The sequence below is a fragment of the Ursus americanus genome, chromosome 33 (genome assembly GCF_024610735.1).
Source record: "Ursus americanus isolate L20-20 chromosome 33, mUrsAme1.1.p, whole genome shotgun sequence".
NCBI lineage: Eukaryota > Metazoa > Chordata > Mammalia > Carnivora > Ursidae > Ursus > Ursus americanus.
In genome coordinates, this window is record NC_142159.1 from 16,296,271 (window position 1) to 16,313,425 (window position 17,155).

The window sequence follows — 17,155 nt, forward strand, 5'->3', positions numbered from 1 at the left end:
AGAAATGCATCACAAATCAGCTGCTGGGTTTGAATGAACAGAACGGAGGCAGGCAGGAAAGGGAGGAGGGGGATATAAACAATGTGTTATTTTACTGGAACCAGGTTTATTAAGGAACCTTGGTCAGGAATCATACCCCCAGAGTTAGATGGTCATTGATTTTCAGTGAAATAGTGACATTTTTAGTTGTATGTCTTCTCAATCAAAACAATCAGTAGCTTTGGGGTTCTCTGTACATTTTATCCAAACACACTCATGCGCTTTTTCCCTGCGAAGATTTTTGCTGGTCGGTGCTTCTCCCTGCCCAGCACGTGTTTGTGGCTGACATGTTTGTTTGCTCGTTTTTTGCAGGAACAGTCCCCCGTGGTGATATGGTCAAGTGATATCCACTTGGGTCCCAACTTGTCAAAACCATCTTGCCTTTTCTCCCCCCACTTAACTGACGGTATGTCCAGAATCTGACACCTCTCACGACATCTATGGCTGCTGTTCTGGCCCAAGTCAGCACCATCTCTCCCCTTGGTCACGGTCAGCAGCCAGAGCTGGTCTTCCGTCTCCCACCCTGACCCCCGTGGTCAACTCTCAACACAGCAGCCAGAGTGCTCCCCCCAACCCCGAGCACAGCAGACCTTCGAAGCAAGGTTTGCTTAACCCCACCCATCGGCCGTTGTCCTATCAGTGGCTCAACCTCCCCGGGTAGGATTCAAGCGTGTCCGGAAATACCTCCGGAGATTTGATCTTCCCCATACATCGTTCAGGAGCGCTGCTGAAGGTAGAGGAACACAGAGGGGCGTCAGAGAGAACTGCCAGACACTGCCCTAATCAGGAAAGGAAAATGCCACATCACCACTGTAGATGGAAAACAAAACACCCAATTTTATTTTTACAATGGAAGTCACTGTCTTGTGTGTCAGTGAGTCACCAAAAGTCAGCTCCGCCTGGGTTTTGCCAACTCCCCCACAGTGGCCTCTGACCTCTGGGTTTGGGTTGGTGCTGGCTCTGGGCGAGGGTTAACAGGCTCCAAACCTTGCACTTGACGGTGGTGTGTTGCTCTGAGCACCATGGAAACAGACGTTCCTGCTTCCTTCGCAGACTGCCTCCAAACAAGGCTGAAGTCGAGTCATCTAGTTTTCTTTGCAACTCTGTTTAAAGGGTAGGAAAGCAGATCCTCTTATCATGTAAAAGGCTCGTCTAAGATGCACCTCAAACTACCGGAAACCGTGCACTCTTTTATCTCAACTTATTAAAAAGCTGTGTAAAGAGTAACTTTTTTGGTCCCTTGAGGCAGCATGGCTTTGACACTAGAAACGCACTGGAAACGGTGGTAAAGTGCATGAACAAAAGTGAGGCTTTGTTCCTGGAGCGCCTCCTTCTGTAATAAATGCCTGGGACGCTGATCAGTCACTAGACTTTACGGTTTTTCATGGTATTGGAAACCTCAAGGCTTGACTACGTTTCTTTGCTTGTGGAGTATTTTCTGCGGGATCTCTGGAGTGACTGCTGGCCGACGGTCATGTTCACCTGCATCTCTTCATCAGGACCGCCCTGGCTTACCGGCTGTTGGCTGGATCCCCAGGTACTTTCAGGGCAAGGACTGTTGTGTTAAAACCACCTGCCATCTGTTGGTGAAAATTTTCTGGATTCTAAATGATGAGTCACTTACTTCTCCTGCTGTTCCTTCTGCTGCCAGGACTAATTTACCTCTTGGACTGTATCAGGGGAGATGCTGGGAAAACTGGTCTTGAAGCTGTGTCCTACGCAAAGTTCACATCCCTAATGACCACTCTTCCTGGCACCGTCGCTAGAAAGGTGGGGGAGGACTTGCCTTTGCATTTCCACAAGGCGGTGAGGAGACAGCAACAGCCTATCTGCTCCTCACTCCAGGGTCCTTCGTGGATGAAGCTACAGCCACCCACTCTGGTCGGGCTGGAGTTGAGAGTCCCAAGGTGGTTCCACATCTCCTTGCCAATGCTCCCTTGGTGGGACGCCAATGCCGGTCACCCATGTGTGACACAGGGTAGGTCCTCCGTGACAATTTGTTCAATGAATGAGTGAGATCTGTGACTACAAAGTGGTCACACGAGGCCACCCATTAGACCAGGATGCCTACGTGGCAGGGCCACCTGCAGAGTCGCCCTTCTGATAGACTGATAGAGATCGCTCTTGCCAACCTCCAAAGGAGAGTCCTCAGAATGATTTTTAGGAGACATTCAAGAGACTCTTGCATACAGAGCTTGGTGCTGTCCTATAACCTGAAAGCAAGAGCTATGGGAAGGGTGGGTACCCGGGGTGCCTGGGGACGAGGACTTGGATTTAACAACAGAGCCAAATGCTTTCCCAAGACGGTGAGGTTGGTGAGCCCCTCCGTCTGCCAGAGTGCGGTGGCCAGAGTCCCGCGCTAGAATAGGAGGTGTGCTTCTCCACTGACTTGATTTCACACAAATCAATTTTTATTGTGTCATCATCCTTTTGTCCAAAAAAAGTTTATTAAGATGGCTCAAATCTACCTCTATTCACATGTCCAAGATACCCTAAAATATTTCTATGTTTCATGCCTTCCACTTTTTTTTTTGCCACCCCCAAATTCCAAGCTAAATTACAGCCACAAAGCCCTAAGTGCAGAAGATTCTAGCTCCCGTGAGCGTGCTCCCTTTCACTTTAGTTTTCTACATATTTCCTGCCTGGAGAAATTACCGAGTCCCAGGTGGGTGGGATTTTATTCTTACCACAGAGTAGGTGTGATTTTGCGGGAGGCTCTTTCCCCAGCTTCCTAGATCAGAGGCAGATACGCGCCTGAGTCCTAGGTGGGAGGTAAAAAACTTCTGTACTGGGTCCCAGTCCCCTCCACCATGGTCGCTGAGTGGGAGAGGTGGCCAGCTGCGTGGGCCTGCCCGGGACCCTACAAGCCCCAGCTCACCTTTGCAACTGAGCTGGTATTAGGAAATTGGACCACACATTCTGAAAGAACCCACTCTTGAGTGATCTGGGTGGTGTGGGATGCAGGAAGGACAAGGCGAGCCTTCTTTAGAGGCAACGATGTTGGTGTTAATCTCCATGGCTGAGTATCAAGTTGCTGGAAGTAACATTCCCAGCCGCCTTCCTTATCTTGGTAGAAGACGCACTTGCTGCTGGGGCTGCCACGCTGATAGGCTTCTAGAACTCCTGCCTTCTCTGTGCACCCAGGAGCAGGGAGAGCGCATTGGTACTCAGGGCTTCATGATGGCTGAGCTCTTGAGGGATGGGTTTCCCGACTCTGAATGGTGATTTGGCCACAAAGAGGATCCAGATGAGAGCTGGAAGTCTCGCTGAACTCCCGATACAAGAGGACTTTGGCAAACTGTCCATGTCACCACTTCAGAGTTGGAAAGCCAAGACCCCGTGGTCTTCAACACAGCTACGGGCTAAGGCGTTCAGACACACCTCCTGCAATCAGACAGACACGTGGGCACACGGTCTCTCAGCACGGGCACAGCCGAGTGACGCCCGACAGAGGCACCCTTGTCCTCCCGGAGGTTCTGAAATCACAGAACAGGGGCACCGCTGTCCCCGCTGCAGGGAGTCTCTGTTGGAAGGAGGCGAGACACCGAAACCACATCTCCACACCCAGATAAGCCAACCAGGCCTTCCGTGCAAGCCTGTACAGACTTGTAGGTTTGTATGGTTTAAAAACAAAAAGATTCCATTAGTGACAAAAGCAAAGGAAATCAGATTACACTGGTTTTTCTCCGTTTGGGAAGAGTGCTGCATACGGAGAGTCGCTACCGATATTTGCAAACCTACTTATTCTCTATTTAAAAGTGGCTACTGGGTTAATCATGGTTGTGGAAGCAATTTACTTTCTAGCTCTCAGACGATTTCAGAAACGTGGATGTCTTGGGGGGTTTGTATTAGCGGAAGACCTGTTCTCTCCTCTGAAGCCGCATCACACAAACAGTAATCCCTAGGAAACTCTAGCCCCCGCCCCCCCCACTCCCCCCCAGCCTAGCAAAGGGGCTGCTTCCCAGATAATGTCAACTGCCTGTTTCCTAAAGATGTTTGCAAGAAATACAAATGCCGGTTCGACATTTCCTGAGCCCTGGTTATTTACCAGGCTAGAATCCTCTCTGGGAAGTATTTAATCCCGCATCAAATACAGAAAGGCAAACCATTGGCTTCAAGAGAGTGAGAGTTCATTGGAAAGGCAAGCGGGTGCTCCAGAAAGGACCCAGAACTCGGGAAAGGGGGAGACCTGGTCACGGCGGTTTCAGGAACAGCTCTGGTAACTTGCCGGTTCCCTCCAGTGCTGGAGGGAATTTAACAACCGGAGGAGAACCTTCTCAGTGCACTTGGCACCCATGCAAATTTCACTCCAGAGGAGAGGCTGTGAAGACGAGTCCCAAGGCTCACAGCCGCACCAGGTTCACATGGCGCTTGGCACCGAGCTGCCTGGAAGGCCACAGCACCCAAGCATACTCCTTACTTGGAGACCTAGGACCCCAGCGTGGGGGGCTGTGGACTCAGGGTTCCCCCTCCCCTTCTTCCTGTGAGATGCCCAGCACTGACTTGTGGGGGATTTTGCACTCCTGCAGGGATCTGGTGAGGTCGGAGAACCGTCTTCTGGGCACCTCCATCGTTTCGATGCGGCAGGGGTGGTAGCTGGCCTGGTTCTTGTGTTCGGCCACAGCTACCACGGTCTGTAAGGCATCGGTGGGCCGGAAATGGCGAACGAACCTTCGGCCCGACGGCGATCTGACGGCCAGCAGCAGCCGCGGCTCCAGATCTGATGGCTCCTCCAGGTCCCCAGCCCTGGGGGAGGACTGTCTCCTGGTTCTGACGAAGACTCTCCTCTTGGGGGAACAAGCTGGAGCTCTGGAATCTTCTTCACTTGTCTTCATGGTGCCGGTCTCCTCTTGGTCAAGAGCCCGGACGCCGCTCAGCTGCAGGGAGCCGGCCTTTTTAGCCACTGTCTCCACAGAGCCCTCCTCCGGGGTCTTCCTGTTGATGGAAGGAAGGACTGGGTATTTATTGAGGGAAGAGGCGGCGCCGATGGGCACCTGTTGAAGCAGCTCGGGGATCTCATCGGGAGCTCCCTGGTGTGGGGACTTGGGTGCGCAGGCTCCTGGTCGCTGGCTGCTTGGTGACTCGCAGGGAATGGCTGGAGGCAGGGAGGCTGGCGCGCGCTGAGGGTGCAGCTCTGTGCCCTGCGGTCTGTGTGGGCTCGGCCGCGTCCGTCCCTTGGCGGACTTGGGCCTGAGGACGTGCATGTTTGCCGAGTTTGGCTGCCAGATGAAGCTGTCAGCTGCCGTACTGCCGACGGGGCTGCGTTCAGGGCGGGCTATGTTCACAGGGGCTTCCGTGGCCATTGCTTCTCAAGACCCCTAAGGAAGCAGGAGAGAAGAGAAGCCATGGATCACACTTCCCGGGACCTCCGCCTCGGAGCCCTGCACCCCAGGGACCGGAATCAGTGCCCGCTGGCTGGGAGGTAGGGGCTTCTCTCTGGGTTTCCAGCATCGGGGCAGGGGCACCGGCTGCCATTCATTCCTTTGCTCGGTCAGGTCAGTCATTTCAATCACTTGGAAAAATCAGTGAACCAAGAACGAGGGACGACAGGTGTCGAGCCCACAAGTAAAGAGGTATTTTCCATGAGTAATAATTGCCGTGAGGAAAATAAAGTAAGCACCAGAGAGTGCGGGGGGTGGGGGGTGGAGATTACTTCATATTCTTATGGGGGTGGGGTGGGTTCTTTAAGCCGAGAGACCAGAGGAATGAAAAGGAACAAGCCAAGTCACTATCCAGAGCAGGGGCTGGCTGACTTTTTCAGGACACGTTTTCAGCTTTGGGAGCACGTGACCTCTGTTGCAATGAGTCAACCCTGCGCTCACAGCCACTGACCCGTTTCCCTCTCTCTCCTAGGCCTTTCCTGACTCTCCCTGGCTACCCATAATTAGATCTTACTTCCTTTCCTTCCTCCCATCTTTTCATTCAGCCTGGCTACGTGGCTCTGCACAGATGACTTAATGTCAAAAATCCCTCCGCGGCCCTAACTTTGTCACCAGGGGGGTGGGGGAGGGGAGGGGTGGGGGGACACCATTGCTGATCTCGGCCCATTGGCCAGAACTCACAGGGAGGTACACAGGTTCTAGACCAGGAGCCAGCACACCTTTTCTGTAAATGGCCGGATAGCCAATATTTTCAGTTTTGCCCCCCAACAGGGTCTGCCGCAACTCCATAACTCGGCCCTTGGAGCGTGACAGCCGCCACAGACAGCAAGTACATGAACGGGTGCGGCTGTGGGCCGATAAAGCTTCGTTTCTGGATACTGAAATTTGAATTTCATATAGTTTTCATGTGGCACAGAATAGTCCTCGTCTTCTCATGCTTTTTCAACCATTTAAAAGTATAAAACCTATTCTTAGCCCAGAGCCACACAAGACTGGCGGTGGGGCGTCATGTACCAAACTGTGTCTTAGACCAACGCCAGAGGGGACCCTGGGCACATGCTAACCCCACAGATGTAGGAGTCAGAAGCCAGAGGAACCGCCCCGTGGTCACAAAGCCAGCTATCGGCAGAGCCCGAACTAGAACCCAGGTCTTGTGACACCCGGTCCTGCTCTGAAGGACCAGGCTTCACCTTCTGTCTTCCCAGCTATCTGGTGAACACTCTGAGGGCCTCTGTGTGTGTGTCTCCCACTGGGGGTGCTCGTGTGTGCTAGCAAAATCCCACAGAGGCCCCATGTTCCCAGGCTCAGAAGGAGGCATGGGCATTTCTCTGTGCAGGCCCAAATTGCCGGATCAATTCTTCACCATCATCTTCTTCTCTCCACCATCTTGGTGGCCCCTTCATTAACCCGGTTACCACCAAGTCCCCCTTCCAGGCCCCGGTTACATCCTTCCCTGGACACTGTGGGGTGTCTAGGGCTCCCCTCCTCCCTTGGAATCCTGACAACCACCATACAGGCTGACCAGGTCTCTCCCCACCCTCGAAAGACCTTCTGGTAACTTTCTTGTGCCTCATGGTCCCCAAAAAGCACCAGGTCTGAGTGCAAAGGAATCAGGACCTAGTGTCCTAAGTCTGGGGTCCTATCGCAGGCTCTGCCGAGAGTTAGCTGAGTGACCATGGCACCGCCATTCTACCTTTCTGATACATCTCTTTCTTCATCTATAGAATTAGCCATATGACCTTGAAGACATTATTTAAACACCTCTAAGGTCAGTTCCTTTATCCGCAACAGGAAGACAATAATACGAAATCACGTAACCAGGGCTGTAAGCACCAGGCTCGGCGCCTGTGTAGTCAAAGCTTAAGAAGAGGTAAGGTTCTCTTGCTTTTGTGTTTGGTTTTCTGTTTGCTTTCCAAAAGCCTTACCTGTTGCTACAGAGGTTTTTCCCAGGGGGCCCTCGGTGGTTCTGCTCCTAGTCACCTCTAACCAGCCGGGCAAATCCAGGGACCCACACCTGCCACACCCACTGCACAGAAACGCCGGAAGGTTGATTTCAACGAGCTACTGCCTATGAACTTGCCTCAAAAATGCAAAATGATGCTTTTCTAAGAAATGCCTTCTAATGCCCCACTTAAATTGCATCCTTACCTCAAACCGACCTACTCCAAGCTACCTTCATCACACAATCCTGATCAATGCAATTCCAGCCCTGCAGTGTTCCATTCTAACATTACCGTTCTGTGCCTCTTACCCATTTGCCAAATTTTAGAAAGTATCCTCTTCCTCTCCATTAAAACCATACCCAAACAAAACACAGTCTTCCCCTATATTCCCGAGCACTAGCCGGTTCGAAAGCTACCCTCCCTTTCTTAACTTAAAGGCCTCTGTGTCTGCTCCGTTCTGTCCACAGACTGGGTCTTTCCACGCACCCATCTTCCACTTCTTGCTAGGTTTTCACACCCAATCTGGCTGCTGGGAGTTCAGGAACCTTCTCCTTGGCATGAAAAAAAGCCGGCCCGTCTCCTTGTTAATTTCATCTATTTTCTGATCAACTGTGAAGAATGTGGTTTTTTCCCCGGTTGGCTTAGTTCTAAAGTCTTCCGCTTGTAATTAAGCAGCTCTGCACTTTAACTCAGGATGACACGAGAAGGTCATAACTGTCCAACTGTTCTGCCAGAGATAAGCTCGATTCGGGAAGCAGCTCCCCGTCTCGGCCCCCCCCCTCCAGGAATGGCTATTAATTTGCCACAGCTTCTACAGAATTATCACAGACTTGGCTTCTAACTCCCACACATGCCTCGGGAAGGTTTAACTGTCAGTAAGTTTGGTAACTTAGAAACCTCTTCCTTAACAACTTTGATGAGGAAAGTCATGTGTTCTCGCAGGCTCTCAGCTGGATTATTTTTAACAGTAAAACTTGAGTATATGCATGTACTTTCTATACCTTTTGGTACTATATAATTATCCATGTTCAGGGGGAGTCATATTCAAGACACCCTGGTCATAAGATAACATGACTGCGAGCTATCTCAGAGAAAAAAAAAAAAACCTCAATTATGACTAATTCCTATAAGCCCACTCATGGTTATTTAGAGACTAACACCTCCTTCAGGTAAAACCGTTCCATCGAACCTGCTTTCATAACCCGCTGCCTCCCCCCGAGTGCAGGGACCATCTGTTACACGGAGGGAGCACCAACTCTCCCCAGCATCTATCCCATGGAGAGGGGAAGCTGGGGGAGGGGGGAGACAGGTGTTCGGGGACCTGGGCTAACCGTGCCTTTGTAGCCACACCTTGGGTCCCCTGGGTCCAGGAAAGCTTGTGCAGCGCCCATCATTATCCCCGCTCAGCTCATTTCCCCACCTCTAGACCTGGCAGACGCTCAACCAGAAAGTGATTTGACAAGATCGAGGTGTAGGCATCCATCAAGCCGCCACCAGCCGGATAGGCAAGTGGCCTGTTTACTTAAACAGAATAGCGGCACTCCAGAGGCCTGCTAGGAGTCAGGAAACAAACACTGGTAACTGTTTCCAGGGAACTGCCAAAAGGGCAGGTGCCCATTCCTTAAGATGAATCGCCAAGTCAACTGGAAAGGAAGAACATTGGACGCCAAAGGCTGAGGCCACGTTCCTGCTTTCCAAAGGAGCCCACCTCTCAGCACAGGGTCAGGCCACCCTATTCCACTCACAACCCAAATCTAAACCCACAGCAAGTGCAGTAAAATACACCCACCCACATACCATCTGCTGATATATACCCAGGATGCATACATTTGAATTGGTCTTTTAAAATGTTTATCAGTTAATACTATCCCCTGCCAACACCCCCCCCCCAATCCGCCCCCCTGAGTCTTTCAGGATGAAAGCACTCAGAAGAATCAACAGGAGATGGTAGTTGGCCTGAGCAGGAGAAAACTTTGGTACCATTCCCAGTTCTGCCCCCGACTAAGTGATTAGAATGCACTGTCCCACGCAGAGTGCCACATCTAAAAGGGGGAGTGGAGAAATTGGACCACAAGCCACCAAGTGATCAAAGGTTTGGAGAAGACAGTGGGGATGCTTGCAAGAGCAGCGTGGGGGAGGGGGGAGGTGGAGGAGGAGAGCTCAATGACTTCCAAGCACGGGCAGCTCCAGAAGGAAACGAGCTGTGCTGGAACAGCAGAAGGCCTTTGGGGGAGGGGCAAGAAAGAACGTCTAGAAAGTGAGAGGTGCCTTGGGTGAAAGAGCATGGGTCTGGGGGAGGCTCTGATCTGGTTCCGGTCTCTCCGCGTGCTGGACGTCCTTTGGTCCCTGTGGGGCTGTCTGTGTCCCGGGCCCAGTTGCCCAGCCAGGAGGGCATGGCCCAGAGCTTTCCCAGGCCCCTCGGCTTCCGCTGAGCCCGGGAGCTGTCCCATTCCGGCAAGGGTGAGCTGGGCTGGGCAGGCTTTGCCCCGGAAGTGGCCGCTTCTCCTGGGGGTGGGGTGGGGGGCGTCCTGTCCCTGGGGGGCGCCGCTGGGGCCGGGGCCGGGGCCGGGGTGCCCCCGCCATGTAGCCAGGCGGCCAGGCGCGCTCACCTCGCTGCTGCTCCATCCGCCGCCGTCGCCCGGCTCGGTCCCGCTGGTAAACAGCCGGCGTCTCCCGGGCAACGCGCCGGAGGGGGCCACGTGCTTCCGGTTGGCGGGCCTGGCCCGGGGCGCGCGGGTGGGGGGCCTCCTGGCTCCTCTCCCGGAGCCGGCTGGGGAGCACCGTGGGCTGTCACGGGGCGGGGGTGGGGGGGGAGGGGGCAGCTCCCGCCCGACCTGCTCAGTGTCCCGGGTTTGGGGAGAAGCTGCTGGACTGACAGATTTCCTGGGCACCCTCCAGGCTCAGTGACTGCTTTAGGGCTTGTGTTGAGTTGGGGCCTCTGTCTGCCTTGTCTGTTCTCAGTGCAACCCCTTCAACACCCAGTCCGTGACCTCACTTCCACATCAGCCCCCCACTCCCTGCTGCATCTGGACCCTTGGTAATCAACTTCATCTGCCCCTGCTTTGCCCCTCCTAACCACAACCCCTATACTTCCAGCAACCCCAGTCACCTCTACCCCATTCGCCCTCTGCGCTTTCTCCCCGCCAGCCCACCAACCCCACCAATCTGCTTCTTCCCTGCCTTGTCCAGCCCACGGTCCTTTAGAGACTCCCCCATGCCCTTGTGCTGCTGCCTCTCCCTCCCTCCTACCTGATGAAACTCCCATCAGTCCGCCTACACGCAGGGGCTGAAGACACCTTGACCAGTCCTAGACATTGGCATCATGGAAAGGTGTGGTCTCCAACCTCCACTGGACCCTTAACGCCCCCGCACAGAAATCCTTCCACTTGCCCCAGTTCAGATCTGTCTCCTCTCTCCTCCGTGGCTATTTCAAACCTTGTCCTCTCTCCTGAAATCTCTCCCTTCTCCCCTGCCCCTCCTCCCACGCAGAAGAATCCCTACTTCCCTCTTCAGAGAGAATTAGAGGCCATCCTATGGAAGCCTTGTTAGTGTTCTGCCATCAGACTACACACTTGGCTGCTTTCCTCCATCCCTCCTGCTCGAATGGGAGGGGATGAGTCCTCTGACTCTGTCCAGGACCTACTGCTCCTCCAGACTGCCCGAAGCCAGTTCCCTGCCTCATGGCCACACATGGACATACCCTCGCCACACTCCAGGTCTTTGCTCCTGCCGAACCCGATGTCTGGAAGATTCTTCTCCACCCTCCCCACACTTTGCCTCCTCCCCTCCTTCACCTAATGCCCACTTACCCTTCAGATCCCACCTTGATGATGAAGACTTTCTTCCAAAATGGAATTAAGATAGCTTCAGAAGGAGCCCTTACTGGGCTAGTATTGTCTGCCAGGCACGGTTCTAGACTCTTAGAATATGCAGATGAATAATTTTGTGACTATGTTATAGGAAGATAATGTTAGTAGACATCCAAGAACCAAATTATCAGAGGAAAGAATTAGGATTCGTTACCTAGCGTTGTGGCCGGATATCCGCTATCTTGTGTATCCCAGACACACAGACACGGGATTGCGATAGGGCACGACTCTGACCTTCGTACAAGATGTTTAGAGTTTGGTTGAGGAGACAGGTCACGTGCCCCTAAAGAGTTACAAATCAGATTGTTTTCAGTACAGCTGGACGTGGTTCTGTGCCACGTGACGGACACTGACAGGGAGGCCTTCGGGTGCGGGAAGGAGGGCATCATTTCAGTAGTGAGGTTTCTTCCCTTCTCAGCAAAACTGAACCTGATCTGTGGGAGCTCATGGTGGGCATGCCTCCTTCTAGGGTCACCCCCTCACCTGCCCTGGACATCCAAGGTGGCATCGGAGACCCCAAGAAGGTGCAGGAAGTGGCGGTTTTAGGAACTGTCGGCTTTGCAGCTCTGTGCTGGTGGCTTATTTCTTGTAAATGATTCTGTCAGAAATATCTAAGCAATGCTCTTCAGGCCTTCGACGCCCACCCAAAAAAGATTAAAGTAGATTCTTCATCAGCTATTTTAATAACACCTAAGAATTATGCAATCTTTTGGAAAATCAAATTGGCTTCTCCCTGCCGTGTGTGTGTGTGTGTGTGTGTGTGTGTGTGTGTGTGTCCATGTGGGCATGCACTAAAATGGTGCTGATGCCTCCGGTCTGTTTAATAATTAGCAGTACGTGCCCTTTGCTCCCTGGTGTCATGTTTGCACAGTACCAGGGGGAGGTTGGAGGGAGGGAAAGGGAAGGAGCCAACCAGCCAATTGCTGTGTCTTCCTGCTCTTTGAAGAGAGAGCTGACTTTGCTACCTTTGTCTCCCCTCTTTCTTTAAAGAGCATGTCTTCAAAGGACGAACCCTATAATGCCTGGTCTCTGGCACACTCACAAAATGGATTCTCAGTAAACGTGGCCAGAGGCACCTGCCCTGCCAGCTTAAATGTGGACTCACCCTCCTTCCAGCCATGGTTCCCTTACTCCCCAGCTTTCTCTATGGCTTCCAGCCAGCTTGTTCCCCAAATGGGCCTTCAGTCTTTTCATCCCCAGGGTCTTTGCTCATGCCTGCCCCACCTTGCTTCCTTCCTTGAAGTCAATCCAAATTTACTGATCCTTCAAGGCCTCCGTGAAAAAGTCAGCTCTTTCCTGGAGGCCTTTCCTGACCAACTCCTCTCCACTCCCAAACCTCGTGGGCTTTTGCTGATCCCTTTTGGTCCAGTGGAACATGCCCGAGAAGAATCATGCACCCTCACCAGGTCAGTTCCTCCAATCTTCAGTGCTCTCTTCCAGAAAGTCATCATGGGCCTCCTTTGCCAAAGAAAACAACTGACCTTCAGGGTGGCAGAGAAATTCCAGAACCCCAATCTGCTGATTCCATCCCGTACTGCAGAGCCAAGCCCCACCCCCACCCCGGCATTCCCGTATGGCACCTTTACCTGTACCTGCCTCTTGCACTGGTCGTGAGGTGGCAGGTGTGGCCCCTGGAATTTGAATCCTGGCTCCACCACTTGCTAGCTAGAGATCTTGGGTAGCTGATTACACTTCTCTGGACCTCGGCTTCTACCTCTATAGAATGTAGGTGGTTAAGAATGGGAGTGTGGTTAAGAATGGGGGTGATATCAGGTGCTACCTGTAAAGGTCTTAGCACAGTGCCAGGCACGTGGTGAGTGCTCAGTGAGGGTCAGTGCTCATTATCACGTTGGCTTCATCCTCCCACATGCCCCTCCTTCATCAGGCTATGAGCTCCTGGAGGCTAGGAACTTGCCTGTGTCTGAGTCCCCTGCTTTGCCCACACAGTGCCTGCGTCATGGTTTCCAATCAGCAAACGAGAGTTCAATTAATGAAGAGACAATGCTGATTCCACAGCTGGATTTTCCACCGAGGGACCCGGCTGGTTGCCACTTAGTATCCCCCAAGGATGTCTGGTTTGAAGTCTAAATTACCTCCCCCAGGGCTGGGCTGAAGGCAAGAGCTTCAGTGTCTCAGCAGCTTGTCCCCAAAGAGCAGTTGGCCTCTTTTTGAACTAGCAGCTTCTAGATTTTGGAGTCTATACCCAGTGTCCTATTCTGTCCTCGCTCCCATTAGACGTGTTGATTGAGACCACGGATAATCTTTAAGCAGAAGGGGGACCGGGTGCGCACTCTGGTAGAGAGGCCAAGAGGCTGGTGCCGCTACTATGCTTCGTGATGCATCAGCTTCCCAAGAGGCGCTGCAAGAGGGAAGTTTCTAGATAACGAAATCTACCTCTTGAAGTACTGCAGGTTTCTATTGTTTCCGCATATTATTGGAAAACATCCATAAATGTCGTGCCTCCTTCCCCGTCTCCTTAAGCGGGACATAGCAAACATGGTACCTCACCTTGGCTACGGGTGACCAAGCGCTTTCGACCTCAGGGACTTGTTGCGTCTTGCTGGCAATCCGTGGGGGGTCGGGCTCATTGTCTTCACCTCACGGATGATGAAGTCAAGGCTCAGGGACCTTAAATGGCTCTGCCAGGAAGTGGCGGAGCCTTGCTCCCACCCTCTTCTCCGACAGAGAATCTGGAGTTTTCGCTCAGCCCCTTTGCAGTCTTTTACACAGTGCAGCCTTTCCTTGACAACTTGCAGTCAACAACCACTCCAGGTGCGACGGTGCGGGTGGAGCTAGAACCATCGGCCCCCACACTCACTGGCCCCAGCGTCGTAGGCTTGGCCGGTTATTGTTTTCATCACTTCTGTCTCTCCCTTGCCTGCCTACCAACAGCTGCCGCTCTAACTCCCTTCCTGTTCAACTGCTGGGTCCGAGAAAAGAGGCTGATCCTTTGCTGGAACTGTGTCTCAAGTAAGAGTGTTTGTGGCATCTGCTGGGATGCTCGGGTCGTTTTGGTTTTGTTTTCTCAGCCGTGTTTTGCATAGGTAGAGCCCACCGTGCAATGCCCCGCAGGGAAGCAGGAGAACAGCTCAGGGTTAAGAAGGCCGCCTTTGGCGTCCACACACCTGGGTTGAGTCCTGGCTCTGTCAATTTGCAGGGCAAAATACCTAACCCCTGCCAGTCTCTGTTCTCCCATCTAGAAACTGGGCTTGGTCATCTAGGCCACATGGGGAGCACTGGAAGAGGATTTAAGGCGATAATCTACAAGCCGTGCTTAGCGCATGCTGGCCCTCGGTAGGGTATAGTTTTGTTTATATTTCTGTAACTCGAAGCACAATCGGACTCTGATCATTTATTCATTCCTTCATTCATTCCTCAAATGCATATTTACTTCCCATCTCTCAGTGCCTGGCTTTCTGATCTGCACAGGGAAGGTGGTAGCAGTACTTCTCCAGCTGGGGGCCGTGAGGATTTACTGTCTGGGAAGAGCTCAGAAGCCACACAGGGAGTAGAAGGGTGACACAAAAGTGACTCAGCCTCGCCCTCAGTACTAGTACGTGCCAGTTTCCACGCATGCTGGCAGGCACTGGGAATAAAGAGGTGGACAAAATCGAGTGATCTTTGACTTATGGAGCTCATGGGTTCTTTCCTCTTTATTTTCTCCCCGGGGAGAAAAGCCTACCAATGTTTCAGCACCGTCTATGTCAGATGAATTGCTGGGTCTGAGGGCATCGCTCCCAAAGACCCGCCAATTCGCTGGCTGCTGCGCTGGAGGCTGGCACTGGAGTCCGTGCCGAGCTTCCCCCACCCCCCGCCATGCTCGAGCCCTTCATCACGTCCCTGGGCCGCTGGCCCTGTGCTCTCGCTTTTAGTTCAGCACAATCCAGAGCACCTGCAAGCAATTAGTCAAAGGAGAGAACCATGCCCGTCTTGCCTAAGTCATAGCCGTGGAGGCCGGTGTCTGTGAAAATGCGGTCATCCTCAAAAGGCCAGATGGGCAAGAGGTCTAGCAGGGAGCCTGGTGAGGTGGAAAGAGCTCTGAATTGGGGGGCTGGGACCAGAGGTTAAGTCCTGGTCCTGCCACTTGGTAGCTGTGTGTCACTTCTCCGAGCCTTGCTCTCCTCAGTTGCCAAACACGAAAGTGCTCTACCTGTCCAGTTGTATGAGGAACAGATAGGAGTGGAATACAAATTTAAGGTAATTCAAGGCCTCTCAAACTCCTTCTTTTGGAGGTGAGTTCACTGCTTATCACTCTACAATGGGCTTAGATTGGCCTCCCTGGACACAGACTCTGAGACAGAGAAGTGCATTCTCAGGAGGCTCCCAGGAGAGACACCTGTCGGGAAGTGAACAAAGCATGGTTGGAGAGAGGGAGAAGCTGACACACAGGAGAAGCTGATGCACAGAGGGAGAAGCTGACACACAGGGAGAAGCAGACACTCAGAGGGAGAAGCTGACAGAGAGGGAGAAGCTGGCACACAGAGGGAGAATGTGACACTCAGAGGGAGAAGCTGGCACACAGAGGGAGAAGCTGGCACACAGAGGGAGAAGCTGACACACAGAGGGAGAAGCTGGCGCACAGAGAGACACCGATTTCATTGCTGGTAACGCACCCAAGTCCCTTTCTTTGTCTTTCCAAAGCGTCATCACCTGCTCGATTAAAAGACATGTGTGCCTTCTTCTTGGACTGCACCATCACACGGTTATTTTTGCAGACTCAGAAGAGGAAAGGGAGCCAGCCTGTAGAAATGGAACCTAATTTAAAAACCTCCCTGCGGCACTTGGAACAGAGTCTGGCTGGGACCAGGCCCGGTCAGGCCCGAGCCTTGCAGCCTCCACCAGAATCTGGCCAGAGAGGGGCAGAAGTAGCAGAGATGCCTGATGAACTGGCCCGGGGCTCTGCAGCAGGACGCTCATTTTGAAGTTTTCCTGGGAAACTTTGTCACAGGGAGTAAATCTAGCCAAAGCTCTGTGCCTGCCAAATTCTCTGGGCTCAACAGAACTATTGTTCATACTCCGAGTCCTGCTGTTATCAGATTTAGCCTGATTTCTGATGGGCCACGTCAAGACCACTTGCATTTAGAGAGAGCTGTTGCCCGAACAGGGGAGGGGGGGCTCCTTGGGACAACAGGGGACCCTGAGCCCTCCTCTGTTGTTCTGTGGGAAGCAAGCCACATACGAGGACCCTTAGCATTGCTAACAGTAATAAGAGGGGTGCGTTTCGCGGACATAGCATTTTACAGTACCGAGCAGCTTTTCCTGCATGGTTTCCATTGCTCCCCACCCCGAGTCTGTGAAGCTGGGGGCTCTGTGGGTTCAAGGAAGCTGTTCTGACTCTTGTTTCTGTCTCTAAAGCAATGGCAAAGCCTCTCAGTTTGTGAGGATTAAATCATAGAATACCCGTGAAGACCTTAAAAAAAACAGCACTTGGCATTGAGTAACTTCTTAATAAATGTTTGAAATTACTGATAGGTATCTTAGACTCACTTGATAGGAGGGGAAGCCGAGATTTAGAGGGGCTAAACTCCTGAATGAGATACCTGATACCAAGGAAGGAAGACACGGGCAGTGGGGCCCACCGTGCAAGTGGGGCTAGACTTCCTGGCCCGGAATTTCCATCATGGACCCCCTGGATGCCTTTAAACTTGGAAGCAAGAGGAAATACTGACTCCTCAAAAGAAAAAAAAAAAATGAAAGAGATGAAGGGATGATGTTGCCAGAAAAAGAAAAGAAACACTTGCACTTTTCAGACAACTGAGCCCTTCGTATCTTTATATTTAGGTCTAAATACCAGAAGGGGTATCATATTCAGAGATAATTAGGTTTGAAAAAGATCCTTTTGCTCTGAGCCCTGCGCTGTGATTGGGGTTTTGCACCCGCATGGCCTCGCCTCATTTTGGTCATTTTCAGGAGTTCGGCTGGC

At 52.5% G+C, this 17,155-nt stretch overlaps 1 protein-coding gene across 3 annotated transcripts; it reads right to left on the reverse strand.

Moving 5' to 3' along the window:
• Positions 1-854: 854 nt before the first annotated feature.
• UBXN10 (UBX domain protein 10) lies at positions 855-11,486 on the reverse strand. 3 transcript variants are annotated; one of them, XM_045782445.2, is made up of 2 exons: positions 11,387-11,486; positions 855-5,357 (listed from the first exon to the last, which is right to left on the reverse strand). In XM_045782445.2, the coding sequence occupies exon 2, from the start codon at positions 5,340-5,342 to the stop codon at positions 4,497-4,499; it is 846 nt and encodes a 281-aa protein (XP_045638401.1). In that variant the 5' UTR covers positions 5,343-5,357; positions 11,387-11,486; the 3' UTR covers positions 855-4,496. The 3 variants fall into 3 exon arrangements, with proteins under 3 accessions (XP_045638401.1, XP_087714390.1, XP_045638402.1); XM_087858264.1 differs by having other exon boundaries at positions 11,173-11,486; XM_045782446.2 differs by lacking the exon at positions 11,387-11,486 and adding an exon at positions 9,973-10,469.
• Positions 11,487-17,155: the final 5,669 nt, after the last annotated feature.

Excerpts from the sequence above, each read along its gene's own strand:
- UBXN10 (XM_045782445.2), bottom strand. The coding sequence starts at position 5,342 with ATGGCCACGGAAGCCCCTGTGAACATAGCCCGCCCTGAACGCAGCCCC.